General features: G+C 46.1%; 1 protein-coding gene across 2 annotated transcripts in view; it reads right to left on the reverse strand.

Moving 5' to 3' along the window:
- The window catches only part of CENPF (centromere protein F), a 53,692-nt gene that overhangs the window by 25,209 nt on the left and 12,292 nt on the right, over positions 1-16,191 (reverse strand). For both annotated transcript variants that reach the window (XM_037497953.2, XM_037497954.2), the window contains exons 8-10: positions 13,328-13,453; positions 12,871-12,999; positions 1,639-1,761 (exon numbers count right to left, since the gene is read on the reverse strand). In XM_037497953.2, coding sequence (XP_037353850.1) covers positions 1,639-1,761; positions 12,871-12,999; positions 13,328-13,453 — 378 coding nt within the window. The remainder of the gene's footprint in view (positions 1-1,638; positions 1,762-12,870; positions 13,000-13,327; positions 13,454-16,191) is intronic.

A 16,191-nucleotide genomic window follows, 5' to 3' on the forward strand; every position in this document is an offset into this window, starting at 1 on the left:
GTCCATCAGGTCACAGGGGACACCCGCAGGCCCAGGCCATGGCATCCCAGGCCAAGCGAGCCCCCGTGAAGTGTCTGGACCTGGAAGCCAGGCTCCTGCTCCACCAAAGTGAGTCCAGCCGGCAGCCAGGGAGGGAGGGGCGGCTGCTGGAGGGCCACTCGCACAGGGCAGAGCCCAGCGCCAGTGCAAATGTGCGCAGAAGCATCTGCTGGTGGGTCCCCACTGGCCAAAAGGCAAACATTTGTTTTGCCGAAACAAACATTTCCATTTGAAACTGCTCACTGATGAAGCCATCACGCCAATGGGAACTCTGGGGCGGGGCTGGGCCTCCTGTCCCCGGCAGAACAGGCCCCTGGAGCCACTTCAGCCAGCCGCCTCAGCTACGACAGATGCTCGGTGAGACGAGCCCACCACTGGGACACACGCTGACTCTGGACAGATGCCGGCTTTTCACACAGAATTTAGAAAAAAGAAAAGAATTTTCAGAATCTGAGCAGCGACTGCAAAGTATTCAAGGAAAAAGTAGGAAAACGTCCTTTCCCCCGAGCCGTGTGATGAAGAGACCTCTGTCCGGCTGGCCTTCTTCACTGTTCTATGACCTGTCCTTAAGTGGTTCTTAATTAAGCCCTTTAAGATAAACTCCAGAGCCTCCCCGGTGGCACAGCGGGTTGAACACAGTGCTGGGGGTTGAGTGCAGCGCTGTGAAGCTGTCTGCAGCCTGGGTTCTATTCCAGCCAGCCGGCGAGAATCCCACATGGTGCAGCAGACCTCTCCTGTCTTGCCCACTGCTCCCCTCAGCAGTGTATTTCATCAGTCTGCCTGTTCTGTTCCTCACTGTCTCTGGTGAATCCTCTCACCCTCCCACGCCTCTGACCTGTACCCCAGTTCTTGTATAAATAAATAAAAAAATCTTTAAAAAGAAAAAAAGATAAACTCCAGACCACTGAATCAATTCCGAGGAGTCAAATTAAAGAACGGATAAAGTGCACTGAGAAGCCCCTGGGGCCCCTCAATCTGTATAACAGACACTATTCCATGTAATAAACACGAAGCTTAGGCCTGCCTTCCAAAGTCAGAGTAGCATCATTTCTAATGACTGGATGTTTTTATCAGAATCTTAAATCTGCGTGCACTTTGCCTGTCCTGGGTTTTTGCTTACTTAAATCTATGACTTCCACTAGACTTTTCTATCTGATGACTCACAACTCCTAGGAAATGGATTTAATTCTACCATCAGCAATTTTGTTTCTTTCCATTCAAAAGTTCTCCTCCTTTCTCCTTTCTCCCATCCTTCACTTCTTCCCAGGTGGTTCAAAACAACCTTGGGGAAGGTGGGGGGAGGAAAGGCAGTGTACTTCTTAATCCAAGACACAATTTCCATTAATTGACACTTCAATTGATCAAGGATATTAGTAATTCTATCAGAATTGAAAGCAGAAAAAAACATACATGTCTGTGTACTGACTACATGCAGTGTGACACTTCCGGCAAGTGCATGCCTTCACCATAACTGCTGAGATCCGAGATCTGAGCTGAGAGCTAACATGTGTGCACTTGCATGCACACCCAGTACAGGCTCCCCTCACCCCACCCCACCCCTACGCAGCAGCCCAGAGCCCCACCACCACCCCCACTCACCTCCATGCTCCTCTTCAGTGCATCTTCCCGGGTCTGACTCGCCTGCAAAGCCTGTTCGGTTCTGCAGAACTTGTGCTTGAACTCCTCCAAGCTTTTTTCGAGCTGGTGTTTTATTGCTGTGACCTACAACCAGAAGACAAAGCTTTATTGTATGTTCTTCACTCTTCACAAAGCACTTCTTAGGTAAGACAAGGTCATGGGGCGGTGTCTTCTGGCTGAGACACAGCGGAAATCCCAGTTAGTCACAGCACCGGACTTGACTTAAAATACCGTCATAGCAGCCCATGACAAAACCTGGCAACAAATCATAGATAAGGGGGCTGGGGAGGAAACCGTGAAGGATAAAAAGTCCAACCACAAAAAGTAGAACAACTAAACAGTAATAAGCAACCAACAGTAACATTAATAATAAACTGAAATCAGAAACAAACTGAGAGGACAAACCTGCAATACATAAAACAGAATAAAAATGATACGCCCACAGAGGGGGCGGATCAACATGGCCGTGAGGAAACGCTGCGAGTAAGATCTCCCATTAAAAAAAAGTTAATAGAGAGGAAAAGTGGCAGGTCCCAGTGAGAACTGGGACACGGAAGATAAACGGGCGACTCCAGCAAACTACCCGAAGAAGAAAGTTGCCATTAGAGAGGACTAGAAGGGAGTAAAGCTCAGAACCCTGCTACCCTCTCCCACCCACAAAGTGGGCACTCTCCGACCAACAGAAAGGAGGAAAAAACAAAAAAACTAAAACAACCAACAAGAGCAAACTACACATCAAGCGGGACTGTGAGTGGAAAGGAACTATTTCAGCCACCACACCCCGTGAACTGGAGCAGTGGAGAACCCTGCAGGATTTGCCGCTGAGGTGAGCTAACGGCTCTAGGCACCATTAGAGAAAAAAAAAAGGCTCCCGCAGACTACAAACAGCCCCAGGCCAGCCGGAAGCTTGTGCAGAAAAGCAGCACACTTGAAAAGGATACGCGTGATCCCTTCCAGCACCATCCATGTTGCTGCAAATTGCATGTGTTTATCTTTTTTGAATGCTGAGTAATATTCCATGGTGTATATGGACCACATCTTCTTGATCCAGTCATCTATTTTTGGGCATTTGGGCTGTTTCCAAAGCTTAGCTATTGTAAACAGTGCTGCTATAAACATAGGGATGCAGGTGCTCTTTGGAATTGATGTTTCTGTGTCCTTTGGGTAAATACCTAGGAGTGGAATGGCTGGATCATATGGAAGCTCTCATAGCAAGAATCTAGAAAACTTAAATAAGGGACCAGGAAAATGAATAACTATAAGAAAGTGAAAATCAAAATCAACAAACAACTATGAACCAGAGACATTCTATGGGGGTTGGGGGGATGGGGAGGGGAGGGGTTGGAGTCAAAATAAGGAGGTTGCAATTGTATGGGGAATATAAAAATAAAATTTATTAAAAAAAAAAAAAAGAAAAGAAAGAAAAGGAAACGCAGAGCGCAGCTGCCCAGGTCCCCGCGCCTGTGACCTAGGCTTGCGGGGAGACGTGCGGGGGCCCTCACTGAGGTGAACGTCCCTCACTGAGTAATCAGAAACCAGGCGCCTGGACACAGGAACAGGGTGCAAAAGGCACCATTTCTGCAGACACTGAACTGGGCTACAGACCACGTCCTGGACCTGAGGGCTTTGGATCTGAGACCCGGGGCATGAAATTCAGGGCGAGGGATCCCCACGACAGTGGGGCACAAGGCAGACACAGCACCCCAAAGCCGTTGAGGCTTTCCCCACCACTCCCACTTTGTTCCCCTGTCCCACCCGGTAAAAAAAAAAAAAAAAGCTCCCCAAGGACACTAGGAGAGATCTCTGGCGCCACCTAGCGACCAGAAAAAAACCACCAACACCCCATAGAATAGGGACCTTTCTTTAGTAAAGACTGCTTGAAACCTACAGAAGGCTCCCAGAGGAGTCAGAGGTGAGCTGGAAAGTTCGCCCAAGCCAGGCCCCTTCTGACCAGCAGTCCAAGCCCAGAGTGGGAGCGGGCACCCACGGCCGGGGCAGACTGAGCGCACCGAATCGCCATTTTAGAATAGGGACCATTCTTCAACAAAGACTGCTTAAAACCGGCAGACGGCTCCCGGAGGAGCCAGAGGTGAGCTTGGAAGTTTGCCCACGCCAGGCCCCTTCAGGCCAGCAATCCAAACCCGGGGGGGAGCGGGCAGCCACTGCCAGGGCAGACCGGGCGCGCGGAAGAGTGTGCCTGTTTCCAAAGCGCCATTTTAGAACAGGGACAATTCTTCAATAAAGACTGCTTGAATCTGGCAGAAGGCTCCCTGTGGAGCAGAGGGAGAAGGTCCCCTGCACAGAGGTGAGCTGAAGGCCCCCACAAGCCCGGTCCCACCTGGCAGGAAGTCAAAGCCCAGAGGAGGATCCAGAGATTTGGAACCCAGAGTGCAATCCAGATGCCCCACCTCCAGGGAAGTCCTTGGGACTTCAAGACGCACATTTGTAACTAAACACAGAAGAAGAAGAGATTCTGTGACAATGACCATTAACATACTCAAAGTACCACTGCCTCACTAGACTTCTGGCATAACAGTTTTTGACTAGTTTGGAATACTAGTTTTTGAAACTCCCGAAAGAACACACCAAAAAGATGTCAGCCAGTACCAGTGGCACAGTGTCCCAACACATAAGGCAAATTAGAAGACAGACAGCAGGGAAAAGAAAAACTACACGCAAAGTAGCAACGCCTCAGAAAAAAGACACAGCACAAAAAAAAAAAACCACCCACCAGCTTACAACTACAGTGACTTGGAAGAACTTCTGAGCCTTCCAGAAAAAGAACTTAAAATTGCCATGATGAAAAAACTGATGGAAGTCATTAAAGAAAACAATGCTCAGAAGAATGAAATTGAGTACCTACAGAGGGAAGTAAAAAAAAAAATGCAGGAGATCAAAGAATTAATGGAGGCACTAAAGAACTCTGGAAAAAGCAATGAAAGCAGAATAGATGAAATGGAAGAACGAATAAGTACTCTTGAAGACACAGAAATAAAAAAAACCAAAACAGAAAAGGAAAGAGAAGTACGAAGAAAAAAGACCAAAGAAAGACTTCGGGAACTATCTGACTCCATGAGGAAAGGAAATATAAGAGTTATAGGAATCCCAGAAGGAGAGGAGAGAGATGTAGGAACAGAGAAAATATTCAAGGAAATAATTGAAGAGAACTTTCCAAATGTGAAGAAGGAGCTGAAAATTGATATATAAGAAGCAAGAAGAACACCAAACTTCCATGACGAAAGGAAAAATACAGCAAGACACATAATAGTAAAGCTCCCAAGAATCCAAGACAGTGAAAAAATAATGAAAGCTGACAAAAGGGAAGAAACAGATAACATTCAAAGGAAAACCAATCAGACTGACATCAGACTTCTCCGAGAAACACTACAGGCAAGGAGAGAGTGGAAGGACATAGTCAACAGACTCCAAGAAAACAGATGCCAACCAAGAATACTCTATCTCGCAAAGCTCTCCTTCCTCTATGAAGAAAGAATAAGGACCTTCCCAGACAGAAACTCTGGAATTTCATTACGACTAAACCCCCACTCCAAAAAACACTACAAGGAGTCCTAAAGACAGAACCTCAGAGGAACGAATAACAATGAAAGAAGGCCCCCCCAAAAAAAAGTTATTAAAAGAATAAATAAATAAAATCAAAGAAAAGACAAACACAATGGCAAATACAGATGCTAACATACAAATATTAACTCTAAATGTAAATGGACTAAACTCTTCAATAAAAAGACACAGAGTCCCAGGCTGGATTAAGAAACAAAATCCAACCTTTTGCTGTCTCCAGGAAACACGTTTAGCTACAAAAGATAAAAATAGACTCAAAGTTAAAGGATGGAAAACAATCCTACATGCAAATGGACCAAAAAAGAAAGTAGGAACAGCTGTACTTGTATCAGATAAAACAGATTTCAAACTCAAAAAAGGTAAAAGGAGACCCCAACAGCCACTACATTATGATCAAGGGGACAATACTTCAAGAAGAAATAACACTCATTAACATATATTCACCAAACGAAGGAGCACCAAAATATATCAGACAACTGTTGTCATCTCTGAAAACAGACATCAGAGAAAACACATTCTTAGTGGGAGACTTCAACACACCACTATCAACAATGGATAGATCAACAAGATAAAAAATAAGTAAAGACACTAAAGCTCTAAATAAGGATCTAGAGCGCTTGGGCTTAACAGACATCTATAGAACACTAAACCCAAAAAAATCTGAGTACACATTTATCTCAAGCACACACGGATCATTCTCCAGGATCAATCACATAGTGGGACCCAAGACAAACATCAACAGATACACCAAGATTGAAATCATACCAAGCATCTTTTCTGATCATGAAGGCATCAAACCAGAAATAAACCATAAAAAGAAGGCAAGGAACTCTCCTACCTCATGGAGATTGAAACCCACACTTCTGGAAGACCACTGGAGTAATGAGGAGATCAAAGAAGAAATTAAAAAATTCTTTGAGTTGAATGACAAGGAGGACATCAATTTCCTAAATGTATGGGATGCAGCAAAAGCAGTAATAAGAGGAAAATATATAGCAATAGAGGCTCACATCAAGAAACAAGAAAGAACTCAAAGAAACAACCTAATCTCGAAGCTCAAAGATCTAGAAAAAGAACAACGGAAAAAACCCAAAACCAATAGAAGAAAAGAAATAAATAAAAACAAAAGCAGAAATAAATGAAATTGAAACTAAAAAAACAATCCAAAAGATCAATGAAACCAAGAGCTCGTTCTTCGAAAAAATCAATAAAATAGACAAACCGCTAGCCAGGCTCACAAAGGAAAAAAGGGAGAAAGCACAAATAAACAGGATCATAAATGAAAGGGGAGAAATCACAACGGACACAGTGGAAATCAAAAGAATAATCAGAAACTACTATGAACAGTTGTATGGAAACAAGTTCAACAATCTAGAGGAGATGGACAAATTCCTACAACTCAACAATCACCCAAAGCTATATAAAAAAGAAATAGAACACCTAAACAGACCAATTACAAGCAGCGAAATTAAAATGGTAATCAAAAACCTCCCCAAAAACAAAAGCCCAGGACCTGATGGATTTACAAATGAATTCTACCAAACATTCAGAGACGAATTAGTGCCTATCCTTCACAAACCCTTCCAAAAAACTGCGAAGGAAGGGATAATACCAAACACGTTCTATGAAGCCAACATTACACTAATACCAAAACCGAACAAGGACAACACAAAAAAAGAAAACTACAGGCCAATCTCCCTAATGAACACTGAGGCAAAAATCCTCAATAAAATTTTAGCTATCAGAATCCAACAATGTATCCATAAGATAATTCATCACGACCAAGTAGGATTCATTCCAGGAATACAAGGATGGTTCAGCATCTGAAAATCAATCAACGTTATCCAACACATCAACAAAAAGAAACATAAAAACCATATGATAATATCAATAGATGCCGAGAAAGCTTTCGACAAAGGGCAGCACCCATTCATGATAAAAGCCCCTGAAATTCTTGGGATACAAGGAACATACCTCAACATCATAAAGGCCATATATGACAAGCCAACAGCCAGTATCATTCTCAATGGTGAAAAGCTGAAAGCATTTCCATTAAGATCTGGAACAAGACAAGGATATTCACTCTCACCACTGCTTTTCAATATAATACTGGAAGTCCTAGCCAGAGCAATAAGACAAGAGAAAGACATACAAGGAATCCAAATAGGAAAAGAAGAAGTCAAACTATCACTATTTGCAGATGATATGATAATATACATAGAGAATCCCATAAACTCCACAGAAAAACTAATTCAACTCCTCATCAATCAGTTCAGTAAAGTGGCAGGATACAAAATCAACACGCAAAAGTCAGTAGCCTTCCTACACACAAACAATAAATCTGAAGAAGAAGAAATAAAAAAAAATTCCCTTGTATTATTGAAACAAAAACAAATCAAATACTTGGGAATAAATCTAACAAAAGAGGTAAAAGACCTATACAAAGAAAACTATAAAACACTGTTAAAAGAAATAGAAGACACAAAGAAATCGAAAGACATCCCCTGCTCATGGATTGGAAGAATAAACATTATTAAAATGGCCATCCTATCAAAAGCAATATACAGATTCAATGCTAGTCCAATAAAAATTTCAATGTCATTCTTCAAAGAAATATAACAATGATTGATGAAATTTATATGGAATCACCAAAAACCCCAAACAGCCAAAGCGCTCCTGAAAAAAAAGAAGGGAATGGAAGCATCAGACTCCCAGACTTCAAACTCTACTACAAAGCCATAATCATCAAAACTGTATGGTATTGGCACAAGAACAGACACACAGACCAATGGAATCAAATAGAAAATCCAGAAATAACCCACAGATTTATGGTCAACTAATCTTTGACAAAGGAGCAAAGTATATGCATCGGAGCAAAGAAAGTTTGTTCAATAAATGGTGCTGGGAAAACTGGGTCGCTACATGCAAAAGAATGAAGCTTGACTACTACCTAACACCACGCACAAAAACCAACTCAAAATGGATTAAAGAACTAGACATAAGACCTGAAACCATAAAATACATAGAAGGAAATATAGGCGTAACACTACATGATATGCACATCAAAGACATCTTTACAGACACATCACCCAAAGCAGTGATAGTGAAAGCAAAGATAAACAGCTGGCAATAACAAAAACAAAGAGAAACCCCACCAACTGGGAGAACATTTTTGCACACAACACTAATGAAAAAGGACTGATCACAAAAATCTACAAAGAGCTGATGAGACTCAACAAAAACAAAGAAAATAATCCAGTCAAAAATTGGGCAGAAGAGCTAAAAAGAAACTTCTCTGAAGAGGAAATATAAATGGCCAACAGGCATATGAAAAAATGTTCAACATCACTTGTAATCAGGGAAATGCGAATCAAAACTACCATGAGATACCATCTTACACAAGTGAGAATGGCACATTCTAAAAAACTAGCAACAACAAATGTTGGCGAGGTTGTGGAGAAAAAGGAACTCTTCTGCACTGTTGGTGGGAGTGCAAACTGGTCCAACCACTATGGAGAGAGCTGTGTGGAGATTTCTGGACCTACTAAACATAGAGCTTCCATATGATCCAGCCATTCCACTCCTAGGTATTTACCCAAAGAACACAGAAACATCAATTCCAAAGAGCACCTGCACCCCTATGTTTATAGCAGCACTATTTACAATAGCTAAGCTTTGGAAACGACCCAAATGCCCAAAAATAGATGACTGGATCAAGAAGATGTGGTACATATACACCTTGGAATATTACTCAGCATTCAAAAAAGATAAACACATGCAATTTGCAGCAACATGGATGGAGCTGGAAGGGATCATGCTCAGCGAAATAAGCCAGAAAGAAAAAGAAAAATACCGGATGGTCTCACTCATAGCAGGAACCTAGAAAACTTAAATAAGGGACCAGGAAAAAGAATAACTATAAGAAAGAAAATATCAAAATCAACAAACAACTATGAACCAGAGACACTCTATGGGGGGTGGGGGCAGGGAAAGGAGGGCTTGGGGTCAAAATAAGGGGGTTGTAATTGTATGGGGAATATAAAAATAAAATTTAGATAAAATTAAAAAAAATAAATAAAACATCAAGAGTAATAATAAAAGCAAAAATATATATTACCAAAAAAAAAAAAAAAAAAATGATACGCCCACAGAGGCCTCCCTGGTGGGCAAGGGGTGGCAACGCTGAGAAGCTATTCGCAGCCTCTGCAGCACAAGTTCGATCCCCAGCTAGGGAGCTGACCCACTTGGCACAGCAGTATCTCCTGTCTAGGCGCTGCTCCCCTCAGCAGTGTGTTTCAGTGCATCTGCCTGTTCTGCTTCCCACTCTGTATCTGGTGAATCCTCTCAGCACCCCCTGCACTTCTGGGCCTGCACCTCAGCCCTTGCATAAATAAATAAATCTTTTTAAAAAAGATATATCAGGGCCTCCCTGGTGGTGCAGGCGGTTGAGCGCCGCACTGTGAAGCTGTTGGCAGCCTCTGCAGCACGGGTTTGATCCCGGCCAGCCGGCAAGAATCCCACATGACGTGGCGGACCTCTCCTGTCTCGCCTACTGCTCCCCTCGGCAATGTATTTCGTCAGTCTGCCTGTTCTGTTGTTACCCGCTCTGTCTCTGGTGAATCCTCTCACCCTCCTGCACATCTGGCCTGTACCCCAGCACTTATATAAATAAAATAAATCTTTTTAAAAAAAAATCAATAATCTAACAAACCACGCCTATGATTTCACTAACAAAAAGGCAAACCAATTCTAAAAAGGGGCAAAGAATAGAAACAGAAAATCTTATACCAAAAATGCAAATGGTGGGCCTCCGTGGTGGCGCGGGTGGTTAAGCGCAGCACCGTGAAGCTGTCCGCAGCCTCTGCAGTGCAGGTTCAATGCCGGCCGGCCAGTGAGAATCCCACATGGTGAAGCAGACCTCTCCTGTCTCTCCCGCTGCTCCCCTCAGCAGTGTATTTCTTCAGTCTGCCTGTTCTGTTCCCCACTCTGTCTCCGGTGAATCCTCTCACCCTCCCGCACATCTAGCCTGTACCGCGGTTGTTGTATAAAAATAAATAAATCTTAAAAAAAAAAAAAAGCAAACGGCAAATCAACTTCTGAAAGAAATAACCTCAATGATAATCAAGGGAGAATGAATTAAAACAGGAGGATATTTTTCACTCCTAACTTGGCAACATCTGCAAGCCAGGACGGCCTGCGTTGCGAAAGGGCAGGCGGGACCCTGTCCATCAGGCGGGGAGTGCGGGGGCACCAGCTTTTGGCCAGGCCCATTTGGCAGCGTCTCTCCACTACAGGATACAGATGCTTTGAGGTCATCGATTTCACGTCAGAAACCGGGGTGCTCGCCAGACACGGCCTGGTGATGCAGCAGTTAAGGGAACCACAATAGTCAGGACCTAACTGTCACCCCTGGGAGTGATTCATAAATGCAGCGCAGCCAATGAAAGTAAGGCACAGGCACCACCAGAACGTTCTCTTGTAAACAAAAAACAGAAGCAAAAAGCCCCAATTATACATTTCAAATACTTTTGTAAAGACTCAGAAAGACACTCATTAAATAGGTAACAACAGTTTATCCCAGGAAAGGAGGTTTTTGTTTTTCTTTTTACCGAACGTGGATGGACGGACAGATGGACAGGGGCCAGCACAGGGGACGGGCCCTGTGCTGAGAGAGCAAAGTCAGCCATGCCAGCTCCTCACCCAAAGTCAACACAGCCTGCTCCGCCACATTCTGAATTTGAGTGTTAACCTCTATTCTTCATAAAATAAGAGCCTCTACCTAAGTGAGAAATCCTTCATTTTAGAAAATAAACAAAAAGGAAAACACTAAGAAAACAGACCTCACTCTAACCGTGCCTGCCTCCTTGGACATTCAGGGTAAACTCTAAAATGTGTCAGCCCCTCAGGCAGAGAGGGTCAAGTCCACAGCAGAGTGGGCCCAAGGCACCATCTGAGCTGGGGGCCAAGGGCCACGGGCTGCCACCCACAGGCCTCTCTCCTCCAGGGAGGATGACACAATGGCACTTCTGCCAGACAATGGGCTCCAGTGAGGAAACTTGGGGGCAGGGGGGCACACAAAGTATCTGGGAAGACATCACTGACGCATGAGTGGGAATCTCAAGAAAGTGAGGGTGCACATTGGGGCACGCAAGGTCAGGCACCCCAGGAGCGCCAGGGACCCGCACGTCCTTTCCAGGTGAGGAGGAGGCATGTGGCCACCTCACAGGAGCTCGGGCAGACGCCGGAGGTCAGGGCCCATAGACAGCCAGGCTACACGCTGCAGCCCCTTGGGAATGCCCGGCTCTCAATGAGAGGGGAGGCGGGAGGCAGCAACCCGAGACGGGGGTGATGTGACCCAGTCACATCTAAAGTCTCACTCCCGGGCCGCCCTGCAGGCACAAGGGGTTAAGCACTATACTATAAAGCAATCCGCAGCCTCTGCAAGCGTGAGTTTCATCCCCGCCCGGCCAGGGAGCAACCCACATGGAGCAGCAGACCTCTCCTGCCTCGCCGCTGCTCTCCTCAGCAGTGTACTTCAGTCACTCTGCCTGTTCTGTTCCCCACTCTGTCTCTGGTGAATTCTCTCACCCCCCACATCTCTGGCCTGTACCCCAGCTTGTATTCATACATAAATCTTTAAAAATAAATAAATGAATGCATGAACAAATAAATAAATAAATAAATAAATAAATAAATAAATAAATAAACAAATAAAATAAAGTCTCAGTTCCACCACTGACTGAAGACAGACCAACAGCAGCCAGTACAGAAGCAGGGAGCCCTACCAGGAGACTGTAAGTGACCGGTGAGGATGAGGCTGGACAGAGCACTGGACGTGGTGCAACTCGATGCCTGAGCAGGTAGCAGGGGCAGGAGATGTGTGGCAGCTTCTGGCGTAGCTATTAGATCCTGCTCGATACACATAATGGTGCAAGAGAACTCACCTCTAATGATTCTCGGCTGTACATTTGCTCTCTAGAGATTTTTGTGGCTTAACGCAAAAATGTCAAAAGGGGCCGTTGTACAGTGGTGGCTGAACCGCCCCTGGTAAGAAGCATGATGCAGCCATAAACCCACAGAATGCTCTGAGCCAGCAGCACTTCAATTAGGGAAAAAAGCCTTTCAAAATTTAAAAATCCCAGGAGAGTCAGTGCATCTCCATGGCTACTCTGAGGCATGAGAGATGATGCCAAGGAGGCCGGGCCAGAGCAGCCTGAAGAAAGGAGTTGCTCTTGGCTGGGATAAGGAGGACCAGATGTGTGAAGACGGAGAGGCCAGGGCACGCAGCTGGCCCTGGGACTGCAGAGGGAGCCGCCGCCCCAGGAGCTACGAGCCGGTGCTCCCCAAGAGCTGGCTGCAGAGCAAGGGTGAGCAGTCCCCAGGCAATGCATGGGGACAGCCCCACCTGCTCACGGGGCCCAGACCACAGGACACAGAGGCCTCACACATCTTCAGACCCCAGACCCTCGCCCCCTGCCCCTTCTCTCAAGGAGGAGACCAGGCCCAGCAAGGGCTGGCCTGGGTCTGGCCCACGAGCAGGGTGAGGGCACCCTCACAGGTCAGCAGGGCAGGAGGAGCAAAGGGAAGGGCTGGGGAGTTGGGAGGTTCACCTACTCGGTCCAGGTCGGCCTGCAGGGCATCATGGGCACTCCTGGCTTGCTGCAGCTCCTGTGTCAGTCTGGCCTTCACCTGGGTGCCCTCCTGCTCCAGCGACTGCAAGGCCCGTTGCTGCCGGAAGAGCTCCTGGAAAGCACGGCGTCCGGTCAGAGCAGACACCACAGCAGGAGGCCGGGCCAGGTGCCCCCACTGCCAGGCTAATGGCTCCAGCTCCCCGCTAATGCTCAGGGAGGGGTGGGGGGGCAAAAGAGGACAGAACTGAGCTGACGGTCTCAACTCAGCTCACCCCAAAGTGGGCTTTCCTACAGCAGAGACGGAGACACGCACCCTGCAGGGTGAGTGGGCTCCCCAGGCTGGGGAGCTGCAGAGGCGGGACACCAGTGATCCGGTCCAGTGGCTCCCCACCCAGGGTGTCCTCAGTCTCCCGGACAAACCCCTCCTGCCCCTCACCTACCTCCTGAAACTCCTTCTCTTTCTCCTTGCTTCTCTGTTCCAGGGAGCAGCGGGCACTCTCTGCATTCTGTCGCTGACAACTCAAATCTTCAGTCAGCTTTTTCAGCTTCTGCTCCAAGGCAGTGCACTAGCGACACAAAGCCACACGGAACAGAGTTAGCAGAGGAGGATGCAAGCGCATGAGGTCCAGTAAGGCTGCCAAACACCTGGTTCCAGGTGACCACTGAGTTTCCACATTGTTATTTCATAAAAAGTTGCTTTAAAACTATTAGCCAAACTCGGGGCCTCCCTGGTGGCACAAGAGGTTAAGACGCAACCTATGAAGCTATCCGCAGCCACTGCAGCAAGAGTTCAATTCCCAGCCAAGGACCTATCCACATGATGCAGCAGAACTCTCCTGACTCTCTCACTGCTCCCCTCAGCAGTGTATTTCAGTAGATCTGCCTGTTCTGTTCCCTACTCTGTCTCTGGTGAATCCTCTCACCCCACAGACCTCTGGCCTAGATCTCAGTTCTTGTATGCATAATAAAATAAATCTTAAAAAAAAAAATTAGGGCCTCCCCGGTGGCACAGTGGTTGAGCACTGGGTTGCGAAGCTGCCCACAGCCTCTGCGGCGCCGGTTCGATCCCCAGCTGCTCCCCGGCCACCAGAGGAGGGTCCCACATGGCGCGCAGACCTCTCCTGCCGCCTGCTGCTCCCCTCAGCAGTGTACTTCGGTCCTTCTGCCTGCTCTGCTCCCCCCTCTGGCTCTGGTGAATTCTCTCACCCTCCAGCGCTTCTGACTGTACCCAGTGCTTGTATAAATAAATAAATATATATTTAAAAAAAAAAAATTAGCCAAACTGTAAAACCACAGACTCAGGACAACCCAGCCTGTGCTACAGGGGGTGAAGCCCAACACACAACACCAAGGGCATCCTGATTATGTGGGGACCCCGCAATCCGGAGAGTAATTTGCTTCAAGCATAATAGAAATTTTGTGGAAATTTTAAGTACTGTAATACCTCTTTGCATTATGTGGCCACAATGACACCTTAAGTTTTCCAAAAACGTCAGCAAGGACTTTAACCAAATTTCCATAAGCAATGCAAAGAATATACTTTTACCTTTTTTTATGTAGCCAGCTATCTTTAAAATAAATCTTAAAACTATATGAGAATTTAGGGTGCTTGCGGCCTCCCTGGTGGTCTAGGAGTTCAGTCTCAGGCTATCACCACCAGGGCCTGAGTTCAATCCCCGTCTAGGGACCTACCACAGGGCGCAGCAAACCTCTCCTGTCTCCCACTGCTCCCCTCAGCAGTGTATTTCAGTGGATCCGCCTGTTCTGTCCCCCACTGTCTCTGGTGAGTCCTCACCACCCACACCTCTGGCCTAGACCCCAGTTCTTTTACGCAAAAATAAATAAAATCTTTACCAAAAAAAAAAAAAAAAATGCAGGGTGCTCTTGGAAAATGAAGTTGAACTGAAACAGTCTTAGATCTTGGCATGGTGGTCCCACCCTCTGAATCTCCCCGTCATGTGGCGGTGACCCCACAGCCACCCTGCCCAGCGCCGAGTCCAGGAAGAACTTAAGGACCTGGGGTTGTCCAGGAGAACTCTGGGCCTGAAGGATGGGCCCCAACTTGACAACTCTCCCTACTAACATATGACCCTAAAACTCACAGTCTCATCTAGAGCTATTAGAAATATTAGAAATTTAACAGAGAAGTAATGGAAAAAGAAAACCCCACGGGAGACATTGCCGGAAGGCCAGTCTGGGGCCAATTTCAAAGCAGCCAGAAGTGAAAAAACAAAATGGTCATTAAGAGTTACATGAGTCTGCAAATATCAGGACATTAAAAATACCAAATTCAAAAAGTAAAATACTGAGCCACAGGCTCCCTTTAATCCACTGAGATGATAAGGCCACTTCATCAAGCGGGGACATGAATTCAACAAATACTCATAGGGAGCCCACTCTCTGCCCAGCCCTGTGCTGGCCGGGGATACAAGCACCAAACAGAGCAAGCCCCAGAGGGTCCCAGCTAAAGCCTAGGGATGGTGAACAGTTCAGGGAAAAAGAGGCTCCAACACTTGGCGCCCTCTGCTGCCCCTCCCCCAAACTGCAACATTCCACAGAGGACCCAAGAGCTGAGGCATCTTTCTTGGAGAGACAGTAGGCTGTTAAAAAAGAGCCACCAGCCTCTACCCCAGTTCTTGTATTCATAAATAAATAAATCTTTAGAAAAGGGGCCACTAGTACTATTTGAGTTTTATTAATTTTTTCTAGACATTCTGAAAGAGACAAACAATCCACCAGGAGAACATGACCACTAGGTGTCAGGATCGCTCCAGAATACTCCAAAAATGTGTCTGGGTCTCAAGATTTTGAAAACAAGGTGCTCTTAGCACTTTTGGTAATGCACTCAGTTTTGCTGCCAGCCCCCTTCGCCACCCCACCCTACTTCCACCTGAGGCCAAGTCTCGTGGACCACACACTAGTAATCACTTCACAAAGGAAAATACCAGAAACAGCATATACCCACTAAAGAATACAGCTTTGGGCCTCCCTGGTGGTGCAGCGGGTTGAGCACAGCGCTATGAAGCTGTCCGCAGCCTCTGCAACGAGGGTTCAATTCCCGGCCAGCCAAAGAGAAACCCACATGGCGTGGCAGACCTCTCCTGCCTCGCCCGCTGCTCCCCTCAGCAGTGTCTTCGGTCGGCCTGCTTGTTCTGCTCCCTGCATTGTCTCTGGTAAATTCTCTCACCCTCCCATGCCTCTGGCCTGAACCCCAGTTCTTGTATAAATAAATAAAAAATCTTTAAAAAAAAATACAGCATTGATTTTGGTTAAATTATCCCCATTTCATTTAACAGGTGATTCC

The sequence above is a fragment of the Talpa occidentalis genome, unplaced genomic scaffold (genome assembly GCF_014898055.3).
Source record: "Talpa occidentalis isolate TD23 unplaced genomic scaffold, MPIMG_talOcc4v2.1 talOcc4.8, whole genome shotgun sequence".
Classification (NCBI taxonomy): Eukaryota; Metazoa; Chordata; class Mammalia; order Eulipotyphla; family Talpidae; genus Talpa; species Talpa occidentalis.